We start from the raw sequence: 26,193 nt of genomic DNA, 5'->3' as shown, positions 1-26,193 counted from the left end.
GGCAGTGGCTGCCTCTCCCGGGCCCCCCATAATTCTAGGGTCTCCCGGGATGGGGGCAGAGCCAATGGCTGCCACCACCCCAGCCATTTCAGCAATTTATTTTGTCCTTGTCCTCTTTCTCTCCTGACATTTTAACTGTCCCAACCAACAGATTACTTAGGTGACACAGAAACTATCCAACGGAGAGCTCACCTCACAGGGTGAATATAGGTCATTGCTCTTACAGTCCTCATGCCTGAGCCTGGGCGCAGATGCGACTATTTTCTCTACTGAGCCTTAAAATCCTCCACGCTGTGAGGCTCTGAGTAGCCTTGGCTGTTTAGGTTGGTCCTGGAATCTGGAAAACCCTTCTGTGAGGTTTGCCCGTGGAGCTGTGGTTGAGTCCCTATGGGCTCTTCTCAGGTGCGCCCCCCCCAAATCCTACCCCCTCCAAGGCCCTAAATGAGAGGCTCAGGAATCCGGAAAGTGGGAGTACTAAAGGATACAAATGGCTGGGAAGAAATCCCCTCCGGGGGGCCAGTGCTAATCTTCCCAGGAATGTCTGCAACTCCCACCCACTCAGTGACCCTCCACTGCCCGGCAGCAGCTTCCTGCCATATAGGAACCTCTCTTGCCTGTCTTTCTCCCTCCGCCCTTCCACTGCCCCACCCCCCACGCCTTCTCCAGCCCTTTTCCAGTAGTTAATTAATGCATCAACATTTGTGCACATATTGGACAGACCTCTGAGAAAACAGACTGGAAAAAGGAAACGCCCACCACACTGCGCCCTGTGCAGGCAATGTATGCGCATTCCCGTATTCTGTCATCCCACGGTCTGGGCTTACTATTTCCACTTCCTGGAAGAGGAAACTGAGGCTTAAAGGGGTTCCAGAGCTTGCCCCATCCAGAAAGGGGTCCTGTACACAGCCTCTCCATGGCTCTCAGGGAGTCCAAGTCATCTGCACACTCTGAAGTGCCCAGGAGTGAGGCAAACTGGGTGTCTGGAACCACAGTTTAGGATGGGCTGCAGATTACTGTGTGTCCACCCAGTGCAGGCCCCCAGCAACGGGGGAGCGGTCTCTCCTACCAAAACCAGAGCTCACAGATCAGGGACTGGCATTCCTTCTACATGTCCATCCATCCATCCATCCAACCACCCATCCAACCACCCATCCAACCATCCAAAGGCCACTGACCACTGCACAACCACTTGGAAGCTATTATAAAAAAGACAGGCAGGGCGCCTGGGCAGCTCATTCAGTTAAGCGTCTGACTTCAGCTCAGGTCATGATCTCGCGGTTCATGCGTTCAAGCCCGGCGGCAGGCTCTGTGCTGACAGCTCAGAGCCTGGAGCCTGCTTCGGATTCTGTGTCTCCCTCACTTTCTCTGCTCCTCCCCCACTCATTCTCTCTCTCTCTCTCTCTCTCTCTCTCTCTCTCTCTCTCTCTCAGAAATAAACATTAAAATTTTTTTTAATTAAAACAGTTTTTAAAAAGACAGGCAATAATAAATGTTGGTGAGGATATGGAGAAATCATAACCCTCATCCACTGCTGGTGGGAGTGTAAAATGGAGCAGCTACTTTGGAAAACAGTCTGGCAGGTCCTCAAAAAGTTAAAGCTTAAGAAACAAGTGAAACATAAAGTTACCCCATGACCCAACAATTCCACTCCTAAGAATGTACCCAAGAGAACTGAAAATATTTGTTCACACAAAAACCTGTATGCAAATTTTTATAGCAGCATTATTCATAATATCCAAACAGTAGAAATGGCCCAAATGACCATCCACTGATGAATGGATAAAAAAAACTGGTATGTCCATGCAATGGAGTATTATTGGGTTGTAAAAAGAAACAAAGTACTGATACATCCTGCAACATGCCTAAACCTTGACAACATTATGCTAAGTGAAAGAAGCCAGACAGGAAAAGACCTATTTCATGACTCCATTTATATAAAATGCCCAGAATAGGCAAATCCAGAGACAAAGGCAGATTAGTGGTTGCCTAGGGCTGGGGGTTGGAGAAAATGAGGAGTGACTGCTAATGGGTATAAGGTTTCTTTTTGGGGTGATGGAAATGTTCTGGAACTGGATAGAGGTGATGGTTGCACAACCTTGTGAAAATACGAAAAACCACTGACTTGTACACTTGTAAAAGGTGAATTTTATGGCATGTGATTTATATCTTAATTTAAAAAAATTTTTATTGAGTATCTACTATATGCCAGGCACGGTGCTGGTACCATGGAGATGTGTGAGACACGGCCTTGGCCTTGGGGAACTTGTGTCTAGGAAAGGAGACAGATGAATGAGCCACAATGCAAAGAGTGGGATCAGTGCTGGGCTGGAGGGGGACCCCAGGGACCTTGGGGTGGAGAGTCAGGGGACCCTTCTAGAGAGGACAATACCATGAAGTAAAACAGACTCTGGAGGGGATTAGAGTTAGCCAGGGCAAGCGTGTGGGGTTGGGGAGCTGTCTGGAAGGTCAGTCCAGGCAGAGAGAAGAGTGCCTATAAAGGTATGGCTTGCTGGGGAGTTTCCGGAGAGGCTGGAAGAGCCCTGAGGTGCCCAGATGAGGTAGCAGAGGCACACATATCAGATGCTGAAGGCCCAGTTTCCCTTTTAGAGGAAAGCAGGTGCCTCCCTTGTAAGCTCAGCAGCCAGCCGGGCAGAAGGCCTATCACCCTTCTCTGAGGGCTCTCCAGCAGGTCCTGATCTGTATACACAGCAAGAAAACTTCCTGCTCCCCCCTGCCCCACCCCCAGGCCCACAAGGAAAGTGCAGAGATGGATAAAGAAGAAAATAACTATTGCACATATATCCACCACTCTTCATATTTTAGTATTTTTTTTTTCTGCTTTTCCCCCCTGTGCCTTTATTTTATGTGGTGGGGATCATTGTGTGCTACAATCTGACGTTTTTCTAGCTGATATCATAAGCATTGTTCCTTGTCATAAAAAAATTCTTAATAGACTTCACTTCTTTGACTATATTATGGCCCGCCCTAAAGCTGGGCTCCAAAGCTGGACCAGCATGACTTTATTTTATTATTATTTTTTTTTAATGTTTATTTAGTTTTGGGAGAGAAGGAGAGACAGAGCACAAGCCGGGGAGGGGCAGAGACAGAGGGAGACACAGAATCCAAAGCAGGCTCCAGGCTCTGAGCTGTCAGCACAGAGCCCCACGCAGAGCTCGAACTCATGAGCTGTGAGATTGTGACCTGAGCCGAAGTCGGACGCTTAACCGACTGAGCCACCCAGGCGCTCCTGGACCAGCCTGACTTTCTTAAATGATGACCATTGAGGTTGTTTCGGACTCTCATCCGCAATGATGCCCTGAACATCTTTGTGCACCACGTGGCCAGAATCTGGAGTTGGAAGTGCCCGTTACCATTCTGCTTTTTGGAGGGCGCTCTGGTCAGGAAGGGGGCTCTCCCCAGAGCACCAGAGACAAGACATCCATGAAGCAGGGTAACTCAGGGAAACCCAGATATCAGAGCTGGAAGGGCTCCAGAGAACCATAACTGAAAACACAGAGGCCCAGAGGGCTCATGTGGCCCAACCAAAGATGGACAGCTTTTTACGGAAGGACCCAAGGGGCTGTGTTAAGCTGGTGGGAAGGCCTTTAGAACTTCTTCTGGGATTAGCATCCAGCATCCTCAGAGGCTGAAGCTGGGGAGAAAGTGACCACACACTTGTCTTCCTCCTCCGTTTGGCCTAGCCCTCACCCACCTGTCCCATGCAGCCTGTGTTTTGCCTACATCTCTCATTCCAGGGCACCCTGTGAGTTCCAGCTACCAGCAGCTACATCTCTGGGCCTATGGGCTTTTCCAGAACCAAGGAAGGCCACACTGCCACAATCCCCCTGGGAGCAGCCTCAACCAGTGATTCTCTGGCTGCGAACAGCCAGCAGTCTTGTCCCTCTGATGGTGCTCTCTACTGTATCCTATGTTTCCCTGTGGAATTGAACTCCAGTTGCCTGTTGTGGCAACTGGCTTAATGTTACAACCCTTGATGGCTGCCTGCCCTTCCCCATTTCCCTACTGATGTCCCCTGCATGTCCCAAATATACTACTTGTAACTGAATCCTTGCACCTTGAAGTTACCTTGCCTCGGGGGCTGCCCGGATGCCACTCTATGTATTAATCCTCAACCCAGGAAGCAGCATAGAAGGGCAGAGAAAAGAAAATGTTCTGGGGAGCGTCAAAAATAAAGCTGACCCTTAAAGAAAATTCCTGGCTGGAATGCCCCTGTGAGCTGTTCAGGTCCTTACGCACTGGGCCGGCCCGGCCAGTGAAGTCACAGGCCTGTGCCAGCCACCATGAGTCATACTGCAGGGACTCAGGGAGTAAAGCCGCCCATCTTCTGGGCCACCTTAGGTCTGTCCACCCCAGGTGACCACCTGGGCATTTCCAACAAAAATCCCTCTGCTTCTGTCATCTCCAAGTCATTCAAGGGGTCCACAGTCAGGGAGACCTTGTCTACCCAGTGGCTGGAATTTTGTGTGACTCACACCCTCCAGTGGTCAGTCGGCAAATGACGTGGGGCTCAGGGGCTGGGGGCCTGCTTGAGACCCTATGCCTTTAGGGTATCAGAGCTGGGAGGATCCTTAGAAAGCCTCTTCCCTGGTGCCTTCCTCTGTCAGGTGAGGGGAGGGAAACCTTACTAGGACGCGTGACTTGCCCTGAGTCCCACGCGAGCATGTGTGTGCACGCGTAGTTGCTGACAAGTCAGACTTGCATACACGCAAGTATATATGTTCCTTGCAGGTGTGTGTGTGTTTCACCTTCAGGAATTCTTGTCACACCTGCATGCCACATATACTATCATTTGCTTAAATATTTTTTTCCTTAAAACGACTCTTTTTTTTTTGAACTTAAAAAAATGTATTTCTTTTTTTTTTTTTTTTTATGTTTATTTTTGAGAGAGACAGAGTGTGAGTCGGGGAGGGGCACAGAGAGGGAGACACAGAATCTGAAGCAGGCTCCAGGCTCTGAGCTGTCAGCACAGATCCCGTCACAGGGCTCGAACTCACAAGCTGTGAGATCATAACCTGAGCCGAAGTCAGCCGCCCAACCGACTGAGCCACCCAGGCGCCCCCAAAAAATGTAATCTAAAATAAATGTTTATCATTTTCTGCAAGTTGAAAAACCAGTAAATGGTCACAGACAGCAATCACATCCATGAAAACTTTAACTGTAAAAATAAAAATAAGGCGATTCCAGGTATGACCCCTAAGGAGTGCCCTAAGTACATTGACCACACTTTGGGAGACATGTCATTTGACCCGGGTTACCCAGATCACCTTGCCTGTCGCATCATCTGTAAGGACATCTCCTGAGCGCCTACTGTGTGCTGAGTGCTGAGGTTATAAGACACTCAGGGGAGAGACCAGATATATAAGCAACCACGTCACCATCTGAAAGGGGGTTGGTATCAGTGAACCTTGGGGAGGAGAAAGAAGCAGGAGGATGGACCAGATGAGTGCAAGGGAGGTTGGGGACCTTCTGGACTGGAAGAAGGGGAGACTTGGGAATGAGACACTCTCAGCTTCCCCATCTCCTAGGAAAGGAACTGTTAGTATCTCTTGGGTGCCTGGCACTTTGAAGACAGGATCTCATTTTATCCTGGGGAAAACCATACAAAGGAGCTCTCACTGCAGCTAAAGAGCCTGAGGCTGGGGACTTGGCCAAGTTCACCTGGCTGAGCCAGGAGTGAAACACAGTCCAGTCTGGCTTCACAGCCACATGCGTACAGGGTGGGGATGGTAAACCCGAGTGTTGGAGACCCTGCAGAAATGCCACCGCCCAGCAGTCAGCCATGGCAGTGCTTGCCTGAAGGACTGCAGTCCCCATGAGCCCTGCTCACCTGGAGGCCAGGCGCCCTCAGCATCTGAGCAGCACAGCCACACACTTTGTGCGGTACTGTCCCCTAGGGGGCAGCTCCTTTGCTTCAGCACAGGGAAGACGCAGGACTGCATTTCTGGCTGTCCAGTTCTGATGGATGGTCCTTGAGACAGTGGGCCACCTCCTTGAGCCTCAGTGCCCCATCTGTAAGACGGGAAGTGTGGCCCCTTCATTGCAGGGTTGTGGTGAGGTTGGGTAAAGTGCTGTGCACATGGTAAGTACACAAGTCCTCCATGCAATCAATGTTTGACCACCTACCATATAGCACAGAAATGCAGAGATAAATGTGACAGAGTCCTTCTGTCCTTGTGGAGCTTAGCATACAGAGAAGGGTGGCCCTCTTTCCCTTATTATAACACATATTCTGAGAGTGAGGAAGACAAGGGCTGTGTCTTTGGGATCACCCCTTTGTCCACCATCATGCTGAGTCCTACCTAATGGGCACCCCATGAGTACATGGCATAGGAACAACCCGCCTTTAGAGTCTGAGAGTTCTGGGTTCAAATCCCAACTCAGCCCCTTCCTGGGTAACTCAGGCAAGTCACTTTCCCTCTTTAAACTGCAGCTTCCTGGGGCACCTGGGTGGCGCAGTCGGTTAAGCATCCGACTTCAGCCAGGTCACGATCTCGCGGTCCGTGAGTCCGAGCCCCACGTCGGGCTCTGTGCTGACAGCTCGGAGCCTGGAGCCTGCTTCAGATTCTGTGTCTCCCTCTCTCTCTGCCCCTCCCCCGTTCATGCTCTGTCTCTCTCTGTCCCAAAAATAAATAAAAAACGTTGAAAAAAAAATTTTAAACTGCAGCTTCCTCCTCTGTACAGTAACTCCCTCAAAGAGCCATTGAGAGGATCCCATGGGGGCTTCTGTGAAGCAGGGGCATGGGGCAGGGACCCCTCTGCCCCTTCCTGGGGGGTCCCTGCACCTGCCTTGTATTGCACAGCACTGGCAACAGACACTGGTATGGGGAGAGAACGTTCAACCCAAGGTAATCCTCCGCTCTTCCCTCGGCCTCAGTTTCCCACCCCCTTCCTGCTACTTGTTCTCTTTGCCCCCGGGGTATGCTCACTTGCAGTGAAATGGGCAGGTACATAGGGCACACGAGGTGGGGAGTCATCTGGATTCAGTGAGACCTTGGTCTCAGACCTGGGCCGAGCCTCAGCTCTGCCTTTTATCAGCTGAGTGACACTGGGCTGGTTGCTCAACCTTCCTGTGCCTCAGTTTCCCTACTTGTGAAATTGGCTAGATAATAGTGCCTTCCTCGCCAAGGCCTGCTGGAGCTATTGACTAAGACGAGCAGTAAGCTCAGGGCTTGGCTGTAGTTACGTGGTTCGTGGTGGCTGTAATTCTCATGCTGGGGAATTCTTATTACAGGACAGTGGCCGGGGGGGGTGGGGGGGGGAAGAGTCCAAGAAAGGCAGTGGGGTGTGGTGCGGGAGGCTTGCTCCCCTGGAGCCCTGTCCTGATTGTCCCCTTTGTAGGGCTTGACAGGCTGGAGGAGGTGTGGAAGGGGGACTCCAGCCTGCGAGCTGGAACTCTAGGGTTTTAGCCTCGCCGCTGCCGAACTGTGTGATCCTGGACAAATTCAACTTCGCTGGGCCTCCATTTCCCCGTCTACAAAACGAGGCTAGCAATAACACCCACCTCACGGGCTGTTGTGCGGATCGGGTGGCTGATCCATGAAAGTGCCTTGCTTGGTCACCGTGCCCTCTGAGCATTATTTTTGTAGAAAGAGCTTCAACGTGGCTACCTGCCGAGGCCCCAGTGGAGCTGAGGCACCTCCACAGCCTGGCGCAGGAGCAGATTAATTTTATTTGATGGAAAATCAGTCCCAGGATGATGAGGCTGAGGAATGCCAGTGGGGCTTGCTATAGGCGTGGTGTCCCAGATGCCCTGGTAATAAAAGGAGGAGGTGCTCTCTGTGGAGGCCTCAGAACCTCTACCTCCCCCCACCTTGCCAGGGGCCCACCTGTCCCTGCCTGCTCTTCAAGGTGCTCTCTGATTTCTCCTTGGCAGCATTCACTGGCCACATCCATCATCAGAAGAGGCCCAGGAATGTGGCCCGTTGGGTGAGCAGGGCCAAGGGCAGGCCCAGAGAGCCAGCCCTGGACCCTGCGTGCAGATGAGCTCAGGGGGATGGAGGGGATCAGGGCCACGGCTTGTTCCAGCTCCAAGGCTTCCTGCTGTGTGACCCTGGGGGATCTCTTAACCTCTCTGTGTGTCACTATCCTCACAGTTACAGTCACTTGCTTTCTCACTGTTGGGACTAAGTATTGGGATAGTGGTGATTATGACTATACTAAAGATCATGAATATGCTAAAAACCACGGACATGTGCACTTGAGAATAATTAAAATGGTGAGTTTTTTTCCCCTGGTGAGTTTTCCCCCAATAAAAAAAAATAAATGAGTGCCATGTGACAGAAAGAAAACTGGGGATTCATGTTCGTGATGGGGTGCTAACACTCTGGAAGAGAGAGTCTGTGTCCCCCACTTGCTCTTTGTCAAAAGGCGAATTGTTATTCTCTGACCCACAGCGGGGCCCAAACATTCTTGCTTGGCTGCCTTTTTGCTCCGTAGCTCAAAGCATTTTCATGGTTCTCATCCACTCGCTTTGATCTTGGCCACCGTGGGTTGTGTGAGAAGTCAGGCCTGGAGAGGAGGGCTGTCTATTCTGAGGTCACACAGCAGCTCACTAGTGGGGCTGCCCCTCGAACCGAGGACCTTTCAGATTAAAAAAAAAAATTTTTTTTTTCACGCTTATTTATTTCTGAGAGACAGAAAGAGACAGAGCACGAGCAGGATAGAGGCAGAGAGAGAGGGAGACAGAATCCAAAGCGGGCTCTAGGCTCTGAGCTATCAGCACAGAGCCCGACGCAGGGCTTGATCCCACAAACCGCAGGATCATGATCTGAGCCGAAGTCGGATGCTTAACCGACTGAGTCACCCAGTCACCCCTCAAACCCAGGACCTCTCAGACCCATCGCAGCCACGTCTGCAAAGCCTGGTGCTCAGGTTGGACAGTGACTGCTGACCTGAACCCTGCCAGGGACCAAGAACACCGCGGGTTGACACACGCTGTGTTAGAGCAGGCCCCAAGGTGACGGGGCAGCCTTGACGCTCAGGCTGGCGATGGGAGCAGAACACAAAGGAACAAGGAAAGGAAACAAATGGTCCCGCTGTCACCCTGCACCAGGCACTCCAGAGGCCCGTTGCTTGGTACCTCTCACCACTCTTTTAGCTAATGCCTCCCGAGGGCCCAGTCTGTGCCGATCGGTGGGTGTTTTGGATACTGGGTGGTGAGAATGCCTACCCCCAGCAGCTCATGATTTATTGGGGAGACAGGAAACCTGGGTTCTGTCCTGACCCTGCCACGGATTTGCTGAGACTTCAGATGCATCAGCTTCCATACCTATCCAGAGGGATGGAATCAAAGAAGGCCAACTGGGCAGTCTGGACAGTCTACCAGGCAGCTGGACAGTCATAAACGCCATGCACTTCAAGGGGTCATGTAAAGGGAGGCCTCTTACACAGGAAAGCCTACAGCAAGGTAAGGAGGATACGGAGACACTCCCAGGAGCTGCAAGCAGGAGAGTTCCTCTTCACTAGGGATGGGAGCATCTGGGATCAAGCCAGGGCACCAACCTCAAGTGAAGGGCAACACACACACATTCTGGGTGTGACCGTGCATCCAAGGCCCGACTGTCACATGCTTAATAGCTCAAATAACTGAATCTCTGCATTTCCTGACGCAAAACCAACCGGGTGCTCTGATGCTGAGTCCATGGGATTCTAGAGGATTCCACGAATGGCAAATAGTAGTACCCCTCTCACGAGACTGCTAGAGGTGTTAAAGGAATTAGCACACGTATTTGCAGCGAGAATAGCCAAATATGTGGAAGCAGTTACAGGGAATAGGGATTAGAGTGAGGCAAACTCCTAATCATCCCTTAAGACCCTGTCCTGGTGTCCTCTCCCTTTTGAACCATCCCTGAGTAATGTAGATTCAGCTACTTCAGCCACACCATCCCTCCATCACTGCCTGTATCACTCTGTACCATAATTATCCATCACTCTTTTCTCTAAGCTTTGCACTCGCTGAGCCCAGGGAAACAGTGTCTTTCCCCAAGCAGATTGGTGTCCCTAAACTGAATTCGCTAAAGCCTGGATGAAGAATGGCTTTGGCATGTTGAAACTCATTGCAGCCTACTCCTGTTTTTCATTCATCCATTCCACAAAGCTCTTTGAGCTTCTCTTCGTGGTTTTTTTGGGACTCAGTTTATCTTAAACGAGTTCCATCCGTCATAACGCTGCATTTAATTTGGGATGGGAAGGAAGGAGACAAATGGATGGTGACAGTGATGTGTTAGGATGCTGAAACATTTCCAGGGTGGTGGAAACAATCCATACCATACAGGAATACCGGATTGGAAGTATTATAATAAATGGAAGTATAAGAAATGATAATTTTCCACAGAAGAACGTATAAGAGAATTTCTGTTACAAAAAAGGAATTTTTTTTCCCTGTAGAAAATTATTCTACCCATTATTCTCTGATGGTGAGACATAGTGACTCCAACATCTGAGAGATCTCTCTGTGCCACTGACTCCCCTTCCTTTCCCCCAAACGCAAGCTGAATATTTCAGTGACCTGTTTGGAACACTGGCATCATCCAGCATCACTGGACTTCTGTAACCTGGGCATTTTCAGTGTGTTCCATGCTGTCAACATTCCCCAGCTTCCTGGACCCCTGCCACCAACTGGAAAACTAAGAGGCCAGACGGGAATTAACCAGAGCGCTCCCTGCTGAGGAAAAAAAGTACCCAGATGCTGAAATCCAGGCAATGTGGCTTAGCTAAATAAAATCTGGCTCCACGATGACTCCTGTATCAGACCCCACCCCCACCCCACCCTGCTGATCAGCTGCCACCAAGGACCTGGGACCAGGAAGCAGTCGGTTTACGGAGGATGCACCACATAGGGTGATGTAACAGCAGGAGCAGGTCACCCACAGACCAGGAGCCCAGTCATAAATTAGCAAACTGTATGCCCAGCTGGGGACACTCCCTTTGGAAACAAAAAAGAAAACAGACCTTTATGCAAAAACGGCTCCCTGGATGACACTGGGTGGGTATAAATATAACTTAGCTGCCGGTGTGCTTATAACTTTGCGGTCAGTTGAGCCTGAGACTTTCTCGCCCAAAGAACTCAGCATCGCTGGTCTGAGATCTCTCGGTCACCCTTGGTGAGGCGCCCGGGGAAATTTGAAGTGGTTCCCAAGGCCTCAGGCACAGGTCTCCCCGGCGTGCTTGTCCGTACCCTGCTGAGGCAGCGTGGCCAGCGGTGAGGTGAGGTGAGCTGTCTTCATTTCTGGGGAAGCTACTGTTTTGAGGGGGTTTTGCTTCTTCCGGTTTGGGAAGGTCCAGAAAACTGTGGGAATTTTCTGCCTACAGAGATAAACTTGTGGAAATCTAAGAAACGCCCACGTGAGGTTCGGCCGTTTGGAAAGGGCATCTTGTTTAGATTTTTTTCCCTGCAAAATTTGCTACAGTTCCAGGAAAACCTTTTTGGCAAATTCAGATTGGAGAGCGGGGAGAAATCTGCTAGGAATCTTTACACAGGTGATCCTACTCAATCCTTATAATGTGCGCCTCTCCCCTCGCAAATGAATTCTGTTGAGTATTATTAAGCCCATTTTACAGATGAAGAAATGAGTCTCAGGTAAATAACTCAATCCAGGTCATGCAACTAGTAGACCCAGGACTTGAACCCAGGTTTGGGGGCCTCTAAGATTCCTACATGGGCCACATCACCACACAGCCTTCCAACGCAGAGGGTTTTGCCATTGAGAAGGCGTGCTGGGGGCTAGCCTGGACCAGACCTGGCTCTCCACTTAGGTGTCCCTTTTTTGCCCTTTAAAAAAAATTTTTTTTTAGCATTTATTCATTTTTGAGGGACAGAGAGAGACAGAGCAGGAGTGGGGTAGGGGCAGAGAGCAAGGGAGACACAGAATCCGAAGCAGGCTCCAGGCTCTGAGCTGTCAGCCCAGAGCCCGACGCGGGGCTCAAACCCACAAACTGTGAGATTATGACCCGAACCAAAGCTGGATGCTCAACCAACTGAGCCACCCAGGCACCCAGCCCTTTTTTAAAGGAGGTGATCTCCAGTGTTGAGGGTTGAGTGCATTTTTTCACAAACAGTTCTACAAATGATCTCACAAACAATGATTCTCTCCCCTCCGCTGCCCGTGCTTTTTCCAATGGCAGGTGTAACATGACAGTTGCTAGTTAGACTCCTGGGAGTGACTTTGCAGGACCAGGCAAAGGCACCCATGTTTCAGTGCACATGGGCTCCTCCCCACCTTGCCCCGGGGTCAGGCGGGCCAGCAGGTCCTATGAAGGAGGCTCACAGGGTATATGTGCTTTGCGATTGCTATGCTATGGATTCAGTGTTTCTCCTTCAGATTGTCATGCGGCTTTGTAGAACTAAAATCTATGTCCATGGATCCCCAGATCCAACCTCAAAATAGGAACGGAGATTGCAAGCATGGATGAAGTGGTTGTTTGTGTCAGCTTCTGTCCCGATTCCGGAGCAAACTCACCGTATCGGGAAGGCTCAGTTCCGTAAACTCTTCCTAACCTTCTGTCACCATCTCCTTCCCCTTCCTCAGCCCCGTCGGTGAAGAGCCTCTGAGTTTCAATCCAGATAAGTGACCTGCTTTGCAAAGCATAGAGATGGCCTGTCCCTGGCAGTTTCTGTTCAAGGCCAAATCCCACCAGTACAACTTGACTGAGGAAACAGACATCAACAACAATGTGGGGAAGGCCGTCTGGGCCCCCTCTGGGTAAGCTCTTCCCTGTTACCACCTGCTGCTCGTCTTCCCCGGGGCTTCCATTCCCTGCCCTGTGCGCCAACTCAGAATTCCTCTCCCTGCCTCTGGCGTCTCACTGGAGGTCTCAGATGTCCCCGTAGGAATTCAGCGCAGGCACTGTTTAGTGGACACCTCATCGCGCCTGACGCTATGTGTAGAAGGAAGGGACATGGCACGATCCTGGCCCTCAAGGATTCTGGAATCTCTGGGGGAGGAATATGGGAAGGGAGTATGGAATATCTGACTTGAGAGGAAGAGGCAGTGGGGTCCAGTGGTTAGAACAAGCAACATCCCAGCTGACGTTCGATCCCATTCTCTCTGGTGTGCAGGCTTCACGAACTGGTAGATATTTTGAATATCAGCCTGAAGGGTAGCAGGACATTAGACAAACCGTATCCAAGCCTTCTGCTGGGCTGTACCACCTGGCCCCGTGCTGTCTCTTCACCTGCTGTGTGACCTAGGGCAAGCGAACCTCTCTGATGCTCAGACACAGCAGGAAGACACCAGTGGGACCCACCTCGTAGCCGGTTGAGGATGACACAAGAGTGTGCATATAAAACACTTAGCAGTGTGCCCATACGTAGACACACTTGATTAAGGGTAGGGTCTCTTATCATCTATTGGGCAACCCGAGTTACTCAGTAACTCTGTGCCTGGGTCATACAGGGCACTTCACGTGCGTTGCATCTCAACTGATCTCCACAGCCGCTCTGTGGAGTGTGGGTCATTGTCTCATTTTACAGATGAGGAAATAGAAGCTCCAAGAGGGAAGTGACTCCCCCCAGGTCACACGACTGGTAATTGATCCCCACCCACGCCCCCACCCGACCCCCAGCCGCCTGTACGAGAAGCAAGCCAGAGACAGAACTGAGAGAATTAGCCAGCCAACCAGCCAGTCAGTGAACAGGCTTCCAGAGCATGCTAGAAGAGTTCAAAGCCTCGAACTGGAGGAAGTAGAAAGACAAGTTAATCTGCATTAACATGATCTTATGAATCAGAACAAAGCCCCAGTCCACACGGAGCTGCCACATAGCCCCGCAGCCCCCAGAGAAGGTTTCCCGTGGACATCAGTGGGCAGGATGGCAACCTTGAGTGCACCTGCCAGAGGCCGCAGAAGAGTGGCAAGGTTAAGAGCACGGGCTTGGAGAGAAGCAGGTGGCTTTGCCACTTAATAGTCCTGAGGCCTTTGGCAAGTCCCCTAGCCTCTGAGCCTCCGTTTCCTCACCTGTAAGAAGGGGGTAGTGTTGCTTATCCCCTGGGGTCGTGGTAAGCATGAAATGAGTTTTCAACTCAGCCCCGTGCCTGGCAGAGAGGAAATGCTCCGTAAATGGCATCTGTTGTGGTTGTCTCTGTTATCGCGGATGGCAGCTAGGACGAGGTCGAGCGATGTTGAACAGGGTCCCCTCCAAGGGCTTCGCAGAAGCGAGGTGGGCTCGGCGGGCTCGGCGGACTCGCAGAGAGGGTAGAATGTGGGGAGGTCAAGACAAGTAGCGAAGACATTGCAGGAAGTGGGTAGCGTGGGCAAAGATTCAGACAGAAGCCAGCATGACTGTGTTGGGGGCTGCCATAGGAGAGGCAGGGAGCCGCTGCAGGCTCTTGAACAAGACAGTCCCCGTGTGGGGTGTGGTTGAACTGGAGGAGAGCAAATTGGAAACCAGGCAGTCTGCGCTGTGGTGGCCAAGAGACCGAGAGATGAGAGTGCAGGGTTGGACAGCCTCTAGATGTCCTCCTGGCACTTCAAGACTCAAATGCTGCAGACCGACAGCAGCAGCATCCTCCCGGGATCTCAGGAGGTCACCAAATCATGTGTCCCTTCCTTCTCTTCAGTCCCAGCTGCAGCACCCCCCTCTCACCACCCCAGCTCCAACCCCTCTTACTCCATGACTTCTAGCAAGCCCTGCTTCTGCTCTAGAGTCTACAGTGGCTCCCCATGGCCTGGCATCACGCTGACGCTTGACTGTGGCTGTTCCATATGACCCCAATCCACCCCCCATCTTTTGAGATCATCCTGAATGCCCCTCCTCTCCTAGCCCATCAGTGTGGCCTACTGCCTTGAGCCCCAGATCCCACACCTTCTAATAGCACTGACAGTTAGTCCTGATTGGTGTTTTGGGACCACTCAGGAAACCTGAGTTGTAGGTTGACTTGAGGCAAACTAGCTCACTTTACTCATCTTTTTAAGCCGGGGTGAGCTGATGGAAGTACTGACATAGGTATCAGAGGCGATGGAGAGAAAATATCACATTTAATTCATTTAACCCTCTTAACACTTCACAAGGAAGGAGCGTTCGTTATCCTCCCACTGTAGCCATGAGGACACGAGAGCCTAGGAGGTTTAAGTAAAGTTTTTTAAGATTTATTTATTTTTAAGAGAGAGAGAGAGAGAGAGAGAGAGAGTGCAAGCAGGGAAGGGGCAGAGAAAGAGGGGGTCAGAAGATCCCAAGCGGGCTCTGCGTTATCAGCGCAGAGCCCGGTGCGGGGCTCGAACTCACAAACCGCGAGATCACGACCTGAACCGAAGTCGGATGCTCAACCGACTGAGCCACCCAAGCACCCCTTAAGTAATTTTTAAGATCTCAGAGCTGGAAAACGATAGAGCCAGCAGTCAAACCCAGCAGTCTGGCTCATAACCCCTACCCTGAGCCGCCACTCGGGCCTGGGCATGTCCTAGTCCACAAACAGCGATTTGCTGAGGGCTACCTACCTGGCTCTGTGCTGGGGCGTTTTGGAGATGTCAGTGAAGCCCTTCTGTTTATCAATTAAATAAGCAACAAATTGAGCCATTTAGTAACCGCATACACAGCATCTAAAAATAGCAATGTTTATAAAGTCCTAATTATGGTGTCAGTGTTGAGGCAGGAACTATTATTACCCTTATTTTACAAGGTTGGGTGACTTACTCAAGGTCAGCATCTGGGAAGTCATAGAGCTGAGGTTTGAACCAAGCCCCAAATCATAACCTCTACACTCTATGGACTCTCCTTACGGGCCTACTATGGGCCAAGAAAGGGACCAAGAGAAGAGTTCCTGCTGTCAAGGAAGGAATGGGGAAATGATGTCTTACTAGTTCTGGGAGGAAGGAATGGGGAAATGGTGTCTTACTAGTTCTGGGAGGGATACATGCAGAATGGGATGTTAAAGCACTTTATATATTAGGGCAGAGGTGGGGCAGGCAGAGAGGTAGACAGCAGGTTATAGGACAAGGTAGGTGCACTAGGATCTCTTCTGGGGAGACTGGAGGGGGCCTGGTCTGGCCGTCGCGTGGGCAGGAGTGGGGTGGGAGAAGGCTTTGGGGAGGAGGTAGGCCCAGCTGGACAGCTAGCCTACACTGAGGGGGGATGGGGAGGATGTTCCTGTAAGAGGAAGCGGCTGTACAAAGGGGATTTTATCCTGAAGGCAACGGGAGCCAATTAATGTATTTTGATTTTAAAAAGCAATTTTCAAATCCATTCAGATGTAATGAGACCAAGAACCCATTATAGGTGACTAATGATTCTATATTTTATGTAAACAAACGATTAGGAAGTGAGCACGGTGCCTGCACGTGCGCATGTGTGCCTGTGTGTGTGGGGTGTGTGTGTGTGTGTGTGGGGAGAGAGAGAGAGAGAGAGAGAGAGAGAGAGAGAGAGAGAGAGAGACACGGAGAGAGAGAGAGAGAAAGGCAACTGTGGGAACACCTAGGTGAAAATACATGGAATTTGGAACAAAGTTGAGCTCAGTGTTGCTAGGTGGGCTCAGAAAAAATAGGTACCCTCTTTCATTCCACTTTAATTCGGCTTTGGGATTAAATACACTGTCCTACATGCAGGAGGGCCCCCTGTTCCCTGAGGTTGAGGGCTACTGTCCTGTCCCTGTCTGGACCCTAGAAGTTACCCTGCTTCCAATGTAGGGAGCCACTCACAGATGGAGGAAAGTCAGGAGGCACTGCGACTTTCAGGTAGCAAGGACCAGGCCCCTGGAGGGGACCTGAGGGGGCTTCTCCACCACCAGCCGCCCACCCTGTCTCTCACGGTGTCACCCCCAGCCCTGCGCTTCCTCTGGCTTCCCTTCCTGGAATCACACAGAACTCGCCAAAGAGAAATAGCGCTTCTTTGCGACAGCCTTGTGAGTTAAGGGAGCTTAGGCCGTGGCCTGAGGCTGCTGTGTGCTCTAGGGCAAGATCCTCAACCTCTCTGAGCCCCCAGCTTCCTTCTCAATAAAGAGGAAACCATATAGAACTGTCTTCTCGACTGGATTAGGTAAGGGATAGATGAAATAACAGACAGGAAAGTTTGCTTTCTAAACCATAAAGCGCCAGATGGTGGGAATCGTTACGATAACATACACTGTTTCATGAGGAATAAACCAACCCGAGTCCGGCCGTGCATGTCCAGGCTCCTGGCCCGAAGAAAGTCCAGTGGCGTCCAGCAGAAGGCCGACTTCCCTGCGGACGCCAGGTGGGTGTAGGGCGCCCGGGGCCACGGCCGGAGAACCGAGAACGGAGGCGCCGGCGACCCCCGCTCGGGCCTCTGGCCCGGGGCGAAACACGGGCTGGGCCGGCCTCGGCTCGCTCCGCCCCGGGGCGGGGGCTGCGGAGTCGCGGTCATAAAGGGGCCGGGGCGGAGCGGGGCGCCCTCCGAGCTGCGCCCGCACTGGGGCCATGCGTGAGGGGCTGGGCGCCGCGTGTGAGGCCGCCCGGCCCCGGCTCTGCCGGCTCCTCCGCAGGATCCTGCGGCCGCAGCCCGCCTTCGGTCCCCGCCGAGCCAGGTACCCCCGCCGGGCCGGGTCCGCCCTGGGAGGGTGGCGGGCGGCTCCGCGCCGGGACCCGGCTCGAGCCCGGGCGCGGCCCCGGCCCGCTCACAGCCTCGGTTTTCCGTGAGAGTTTGAGGGTTGGGACGTTGGCTCCGTAGGATGCCGACGAGGATGTAAAGTGTTTTCTCGTTGAGAACACAAAAGAGGTTGCGGTTTAGTAGCCGCAGACGACCCACAGAAGCCCCGCGCGCACCCACGAGAGGCGTCTATGCGGGCTGGAGTCGGAATTGTGGATGTTTCCGCGCATGGGACCTTTGTAGATGTTTCAGCGCTGGGGCTGCTGCACACTAGGACGGATATGATTAAGAGAGCAAAGAGGTTCTTGTTTTACAAATCAGACCCGTTTCCCAGAGCGTCCCTCCGCCGCCGCCCACCCCCCACCCCCGTGCGTGCAGCGGTGGGCGGTGGGCAGGAGTGGTAACTGCAAGGGAAATCATGACCCCCGTTACCCCAAACAAGCCACAAACTGCTGCTCTGACCTCAGCCATCCGCAGTCACCCCGGCGCTTGTGGATAGGTCCAGGTCTAAGCACCACACTCCAGCACTCCTTCTGACGTCAGGCTCTTCAAGGGTCCGCTACTCTCATGAAGGACCAGACGGTACTGAGCATAGCTGTGGGTTTAGCCAAATTGCAGGAGTGTCTGGATGGACTGTGTAGTAATTTGGCAATAAGTATCCAGATCCTTAGTATGCTCACCTGACTTATGGCCACCCTGGCTCCCAGCAGCTAGCCCAAAGAAATTAGCTAGCTACCTGGGGCAGAAGGTAGCTAGGTACCAGTGCCTAGATTTGCTTATTTGTCTTTCAAATTAAAATAAAAAGATTCCTAATTTATGAAGGAATTGATGGCCACACAGTAAAAGTTGGAAAATGCAGAAGCCTATAAAGGAAAATTGAGAGTGTCATCATCTCAGTGAGACTGTCATCACTGTTATTACTGGCATTTCCCCCAGGTGTTTTTTTGTGCTTGTACACACACACACACACACACACACTCACACACACATCATCATCATCATCATCATCACCATCAGACCATGTATACAGTAGTGTGAGGCATTATTTATAATAGTGCAGAAACTGGACACAACCTAATTATCCAGCCATAGGCAATGAGGTCATCTGGACCATCTGTATAGTAGATTTTCAGGTGGTTTTTCATATTTGGTGGCAGTAGTTATGTGCAGTGTACAAAGACATTGTTTTTCCATCTAAACATTACTTCTCAAATCCTCCAGTCCTATGGCCACAAGTAAGTGACAGGAAGCAAGAACAAGCAGGGTGGAGGTTGGAGTTAGAGGTGACCGCGAAAGATTAAGAGCAGTAAGTCATTGCCTCACTGAGAACCCCAGCCTAAAAACTCTTCCGATTTAAGGAGCCCTCTGAAGATTGTTCAGCCACGGCTCACCTGTTCCGAATGCACAGATTACCCTATTCTGGCTTTTTTCTGGTGGGGCCCGCCAGTCCGCATCAGAGGAGTGATGATAGCAGGTCGCGCGGAAAGCCTGTTGGGTCACTTGATTTAGATAGAAGTTGCTTCCTGATACGTATTTATGTTCTCGTAAAAGGAAACCATCTCTTCATAGTTATAAATCAGGTAACTACTATATAATGTATGTAGTTGATCATATAATGTTAATTTAAATATATAGTCATTACTTTTCCCAATAACTAAAGTAATACATGCTCATTCTTCACATGCCAACATTACAAATACGTATAAAGTGGAAAATGAGAGACCTTTGAAATACTTTCTAACTTCCTTTCCCCTTGGATGTGTGTGCACACGCATGCCCGCCCCAGAAAATACCCAGAAGAACATGGAACACAGCTTTCGTACTGAAACCCCCCTATAGTGTGATTCGTCCCAGGAGGAGGCACGTGTGGGGTATGACTGTTGGGGGGTGCTCACCTGTAAGCAGCCTGGGGAGGTCACAGGCTTTCTTTTCTCTGTAGCATTCGCCAGAAAAGCGAACCTGAAATCCCAAACCAGAGGCAGTGGTTTCTTTGCCTTTTTTTTCCCCTTAAGTTTATTTATTTATTTTGAGAGAGAGCACGCAAGCGGGGGAGGGGCAGAGAGAGAGAATCCCAGGCAGGCTCCATGCTGTCAGTGCAGAACCGGACTCGGGGCTCCATCTCACAAACCATGAGATCATGACCTGAGCCGAAATCAAGAGTCAGACGTTTAACCGTTAACCGACTGAGCCACCCAGGTGCCCTGGGGCAGTGGCTTCTGAGTGATTTCAGACTGTTAGGGCTTTTTCCTCTTCAAAGGACAGGCAAAGTTCTTTACATCTCCTGTTTTAAAATAAATATAAGCAATATATATTTTTAAAACAAAAAAAAATTTTTTTTTTTTTTAAATTTTTAACGTTTATTTATTTTTGAGACAGAGAGAGAGACAGAGCATGAACGGGGGAGGGGCAGAGAGAGGGAGACACAGAATCTGAAACAGGCTTCAGGCTCTGAGCTGTCAGCACAGAGCCGGACGTGGGGCTCGAACTCACGGACCGCGAGATCATGAACTGAAGTCGGCGGCTTAACCGACTGAGCCACCCAGGCACCCCCAAAAAAATTTTTTTTAACATTTATTTATTTTTGAGACAGAGAGAGACAGAGCATGAACGGGGGAGGGTCAGAGAGAGGGAGACACAGAATCCAAAACAGGCTCCAGGCTCTGAGCTGTCAGCACAGAGCCCGACGCGGGGCTCAAACTCACGAACCATGAGATCATGACCTGAGCCGAAGTCGGCCGCTTAACCGACTGAGCCACCCAGGAGCCCCAGCAATATATTTTTTAAGAGTCCTTGACTTCCAGATAACACTTACTGAGATATTTACGAATGATGTGATGTCCCATATTTGCTTTGAAATGATAGCAGAGGCTGGGAGAATAGAGTTCAAACAAGATTGGCCATGGGGTGATACTTGTTGAAGTGGGGCTGAATCTGGGCGAGGGGCCCGTGGGGATTTATTACACCATCCCTTCTACGTGCATATGCTTAACATTCCCCCTAATACAAATTTAGGATAAATAACGAAACCAAGATATATCGAGGGCTTGAAATAAAAAAGCTTAAACAAGTGGGTAGTGGGCAGTGCTGCTGGCCTGGGAGGGCGGGCCTGAAGGAGCCATTCTCCGTGCACTCATAGGATGACTATATTTGTACCTGGCTTTGGGAGGGGCATCTTCCCAGAGCTTCTGTGGGTCATTTGGGCAGCTAGCTTTGACCCAGCTCCTCTCTTGTCTTTTTGGCTTTGTGGGTGGGTGGGTGGGGGGAGGCAAGAAAAGAAGAGGAGGAGGGAGGGTGGTGTTGGTGGGGAGATCGGGTCTGTCTGGCTGGCTGCCTTCCCCACCACATACACACATCCTTCTCGACCAGCAGCTGTGACATTCACTCCTACCGTCTGGGCCTCGGTTCCCCCTCCATCAAATGAGGGGTTGGCAGAGGGGACTCCAAGATCGCTCTTTGTCCTGAGATGCTCTACCTCATGATGGTTATTTTCTTTTGCAGTCTAGTGACACAGGATGACCCCAAGTGTCACAGCCTCAGCAAACACCGGAATGAGCCCCCCCAGTCCCTCACGGGGACAGTAAAGGTCAGTGAGTCATACGGGTGTGGGAAGCCCCCTTCCTCCCTCACGTAGGCAGATGCAGGAGGAGCAGCCTGGTGGAGGCTAGGGCCTGGGCAGTGCGTGGGGACCCCCAGGGGCACGGGTGGGGGTGAGGAAGGGCCTTGGGAGAGCGGGAGTAGTGGCCCCTGTGATGCTATGGCCCCCAGATGATTTGCCTGTGTGGGCTGACAGGCACGGATGAGAGGAGGCCATTCATGGAGCCAGGGGTAGGACACCCCAACATAAAGCAAGCTCAGCAGCTGAGCCTCAGTCCCAGCGCCCAGCCTCTAGCCCACAGATTCCATCTTTCCTAAGAGCTTTGGACCTCAGCGTTCCAGAGAGGTGGGCAGAGAAATGGGTGAGAGGTAGGAGAGAAGATGGTTTCCATAGTCTTAAATGCCTGCACGGGAGGCAGTTGTCCATTCTTCCTTGTGCTGAGATTTCTGTTCTCTGCAGTGTTGGCTGTGACCGTAGTCTCCCTTACAGCTAACCTTAATCCCTCCTGTTGCAGTTCCTCTGAGGGAGCGTTTGGCAGGGTCCTGGGTGAGGAGAGAAGCCTGGCCAGTGGCCCAGGCACCTGGAGCTCTTAGCAGGCACTGGCCCAGGTGGCCAAGCTGCTGGGAAAGGAGGAGGGACACAGACCGACATCCTGACCTGTGTCCCCAATCATGGTTCCCCGCTCCAAGCCAGAGTAGGGCTCAGGGGAGACCTGTGGGGTCCTGGAGTGAAGGCGTTTGTAAATCCTTGGTGTTTTCCTCCCCTTAGACAGTTCCAGAATCCCTGGGGAAGCTGGATATGCCCCCGTCGGCCTGCCCACGGCACGTGAGGATCAAAAACTGGGGCAGTGGGATGACTTTCCAAGACACACTTCACCACAAGGCCAAAGGGGTGAGAGGTCTGGGGCTCAGGGAGAACGACCCTTGTCCCAAGCTTGTGAAGCCGTTAGGGCCCTTATTAGCTCAAATGGACATCCTCCTGGGCAAACCAGACAGTCATCTGCTTGGGCACAGGGTGCTGGGAACAGAAACCAGTGTTCTTCACAAATAACAGAAGAAGTAAATGATGCCCACTCCCTATTAATCCCCCTAATGGGTAATGGGTAATCTGAAGGTGAGATCAATGATTACAGAAAGAAACTCAATCTTTCTTAGACAATACAGTATTGGGGACCTTTCTTTCTTTTTTCTTTCTCTCTCTCTCTCTCTCTTTTTTTTAATCAGAGAGAATTTTCTAATAGAACTGTCCAAAACTGAACTGAACTACATCAGGAGATAGTGAGATCCCTGTCACTGGAAGGATTCAAGTGCTATTTGATAGGGAGATTGGAGAGGGGTTCAAGCATCTAGTGAATAGTTGGGAGTAAGTGCCTTTAAGGCTTCTTCTGCTAAGTGTCTTATTCTAACTATAGAATGCATTCTGGGAGTGCCTGGGTGGCTCAGTTGGTTAAGCGTCGGACTTTGGCTCAGGTCATGATCTCATGGTTCGTGAGTTTGAGCCCCGCATCGGGCTCTTCTGACATCATAGAGCCTGCTTCTGATCCTCTGTCCCTTTCTCTCTGTGCCTCTCCCCAGATCACATGCTTGCTCTCTCTCAAAAATAAGCATTATTTTTTTTAATTAAAAAAACCATTTTTTTAATCTTTATTTATTTTGAGAGAGAGAGAGAGCGCGAGCGAGAAGAGTGCAAGCGGGAGAGGAACAGATAGAGAGGGAGACACAGAATCCAAAGCAAGCTCCAGGCACTGAGCCATCAGCACAGAGTCCGATGCAGGGCTTGAACTCATGAACCGTGAGATCATGACTTGAGCCAAAGCCGGATGCTTAAGTGACTGAGCCAAAATAAACATTATTTAAAAAAAAAAAAAAAAAAAAAAAGAACGCACTCTGATTGTAAAGTGGAAAAGAATTGAAAATTCCAAGACCATGAAAACAGAATGATTTTCCATACCTGCCAGAAATTACCACAGTTAACATTTAGGTGTACTTCTTTCCAGTATTTTTTCTGTGCCATCCTCTGACTTTAGGATTTATATCCTCTCCTTGCAATTCATTTTGGCTGAATACTAATAGTGTGTACCCAGGAACCGTATCAGCCTCTTTAAATGAGAAGGTAGTTGACATGTCCCAGGGATCAAGCTGTTGACTTTGCCAAGTCTGAGTCTGGCTGGGGAGCAGAGCCAGAGACTGAGCCCAAGGTGGTGGGAATAACCCCAGCTCACACCCACTTGGGTGAGCCAGTAGAGGAAAGAAGATGTGAGTGGGGAGAAAGCTTGGTGGACCCCAAGGAGGAGGTGCCACAGGGGTGGAGAGGGGCAACAAGGAGCTGGAGCAGCTGGAGTGGAAGGAAACGGCCAGGAGAGATGGCCCTGAAGGAGGACTTGTGTCAACACCTTCCCAAGGGGCCAAGAAGCCCCCTTACCACCTGCTTCTCTCTTTCCAGGATCTTGCTTGCAGGTCTAAGTCTTGTCTGGGAGCCATCATGAACCCCAAAAGTTTGACCAGAGGACCCAGGGACAAGCCTACCCCCCCAGACGAGCTTCTACCTCAAGCTATCGAATTTGTCAACCAGTATTACAGCTCCTTCAAAGAGTAAGTCTCACTTGGGCAGGGTTGCTGCCTCCCCCTTCCCCTGAGCTCCTCCGTCTCTAATCATTTCCCTCTGACCCCAGGCCCTTTTCCTTCCCAGATTCACAGTGAGCCCGGGGCTAAAGGATAGTTCTCCAAGGGGAAAGACCCCAGAGTAGGTTCTCATAATCATAAGAAAAAGACACATAGTTGGGGCGTCTGCGTGGTTCCGTCGGTTGAGCGTCCGACTTCATCTCAGGTCATGATCTTGCGGTTCATGGGTTTGAGCCCCGCATCGGGCTCTGCGCTGACAGCTCAGAACCTGGAGCCTGCTTCGGATTCTGTGTTTCCCTCTCTCTTTGCCCCTCCCCTGCTGGCACTCTGTCTCTCTGTCTCTCAAAAATAAATAAACGTAAAAAAAAAAGAAAGAAAAAGACACATAGCAGTAGTGGTTGAAAGTATAGGTGTAGGAAAGTGACGGAGTGTACCGTTTGGATTTGAATCCTGGCTGCACCAGTAGCTAACCAGTCCTGTACCCTTGGGAAATCTGTTTACCCTCTCTGTGAGTCAACTTCCTCATCGGTAAAAGTGTGGTGAGATTAGAACCTGGCTCAGAAGATTGTTGCGAGCCTTTAAGTTTGTGCCAAGTTCCCTTTCATTATGAAGTGTCTCGGATAGAAAGGACTTTCGAGACCACCTGGTCCAGCCTACCTCCAGCGGGTGTGAACAGGGAAGCCCAATCCCAGCTGGAGTCCATGCCATTTGACCTGGAGAGAGCTAGTCATGCTCTTCGCATTGAACTCTGTATTCCTGGGTCTCATGAAATATACGATTATCAACTTAGGCCCACTTACAACTTTAAAATGAAATACACAAAGGGGTCGTAAGACAAGAATGACTGAGGGAAGGCACTTGCTGTTTTATGGGCTGGGAGGGGAGTGTGGCTTTTATGGTATATGTCACGCGGCACTTTGCTGCATGAAGTGAGTGCTAGAAGTGCGCCTGGGACCCCCATGGTGGAAAGAGTGGTTCCCGATGATGCCGTGTCCCCTCTACTATGACCCTACAGTGTCTGAGCTGGAGGGGGCCTTGAGTTTATGCAAAGGGCCCTTACTTTCCGGTGTCTCTGATCCTCAACCCTGGCTGTGCATCGAGTCACCTGAGGACTTTGCAAAGTCCTGATGCCAGGGTACGCTGGGCCAAGGGCATCGGGATCTCAGGAAGTGCGGAGGAGGAAGACATCTGTGTTCTTTAGAAGCTCCTCCGGCTATTCTAATAACTGGATTGAGAAATCTGTTGGGGGTTGCCTGCTGTGTGTGCCGTGCAACCACACCTCTGTAGAAGTGCTATGTGACCAGGCTCATAAAGGCTCAAGATCCTTGGGCTGTCAGCTCTGTCAATGACTAATGAGCCTTTCAGAGTCTGGGAATTCTCCTGATGGGCCTCATCGGGCCACGGTCTCAACACTAACATTTACGAGCACTAAGTATGTTCTGGGCCTTGCATAAGTGCCTTGTAAGTAATGCTCACCACAACTCTATGAAATAAGTATCATTATTACCCTCCCCATTCTACAGACAAGGAAACTGAAGCCCCTGGGTGAAATAATTTGCTTGAAGTCAGACGTTCGGCGGTCCCGCAGCTGGGGTTTGAACCCAGGCAACTTGGCATCAGAGCCTCTGCTTTTAACCTATGTTGTAGCCTCCAGCTCTTTGACCTTGAAGGTCCCAACTTCTGTGCAGCCAGAGGCACAGACAGCTGGCGAGTTAGGTCTTGCTTGTGAATGAAGGAGTATAGTTAGAAATGGTAACTTGCTGAACGTTCTGTTCAAATCCGTTGGCTTATGCCAAAAGCTAGACTCTTTTTTCAGGACGAATAGGCATCATAGCATCTGGAGTGCCTCAGAAATGGGACTGTATGAAAACGGTGATAGAATATGAAACTTGAAGGGGATCAGACAAAAATGTGAAAAAATCATCCTTTCTTACATAGTCCCATAGTAACACCACACAGGGTGCTCCAGGCATGGGTGTCCTGGAGATGGCTACTGTTTCCGTGCTTGGATGTATCTACGAGTCTCGCCAGATGCTTTGCTGGGGAGGGAGGGCTTCCAGTGTGGCGGCCTTAACCTCACCCAGCAGGTCCTTAATGCCAGGAGTATCCTTGAAGATAAGGAGCCCCAAATGTTTTGCCTTTGAGCTTTTTTTCTTTAATCAAGCAAGAGTTGTCAAGACACTCTTCATCCACAGAAAGGCCATTTTGTTCTGAGTTGTCCACTGTCCTTAATCAGCAGTTCATTCCTTAAATAGCTTTGTTTGGTGCCATTTCAAATAGTCTTTGGTGTTGATTGGAAATCTCAAGGTTGCTGTGTGTATGTGTGTGTGTATGTGTTTCAAAGCCTTTCTGACTGAATCCCTCCCTGGGGGATATTTTTGCAGCCTGGGAGGGGAGGGAAGGAACAGTTTGGAAATCTC

At 50.8% G+C, this 26,193-nt stretch overlaps 1 protein-coding gene across 4 annotated transcripts in view; it reads left to right on the top strand.

Annotated features, from left to right (window-relative positions):
* Positions 1-26,193, top strand: part of NOS2 (nitric oxide synthase 2) — a 69,779-nt gene that overhangs the window by 18,908 nt on the left and 24,678 nt on the right. For 2 of the 4 annotated variants that reach the window (XM_058703868.1, XM_058703866.1), the window contains exons 2-5: positions 12,549-12,722; positions 21,056-21,140; positions 21,921-22,043; positions 23,595-23,743. In XM_058703868.1, the coding sequence (XP_058559851.1) occupies positions 12,613-12,722; positions 21,056-21,140; positions 21,921-22,043; positions 23,595-23,743 (467 nt within the window). In that variant the 5' untranslated portion in view covers positions 12,549-12,612. Of the gene's footprint in view, positions 1-12,548; positions 12,723-17,372; positions 17,496-21,055; positions 21,141-21,920; positions 22,044-23,594; positions 23,744-26,193 lie in introns of those variants that run through there. The other 2 variants (XM_058703869.1, XM_058703867.1) reach the window with 1 other exon arrangement.

Source organism: Neofelis nebulosa, chromosome 16, assembly GCF_028018385.1.
Source record: "Neofelis nebulosa isolate mNeoNeb1 chromosome 16, mNeoNeb1.pri, whole genome shotgun sequence".
Taxonomy (NCBI): domain Eukaryota; kingdom Metazoa; phylum Chordata; class Mammalia; order Carnivora; family Felidae; genus Neofelis; species Neofelis nebulosa.
Note: the sequence above shows the minus strand (reverse complement) of the source record. Positions and strands in the feature narration are given on the sequence as shown.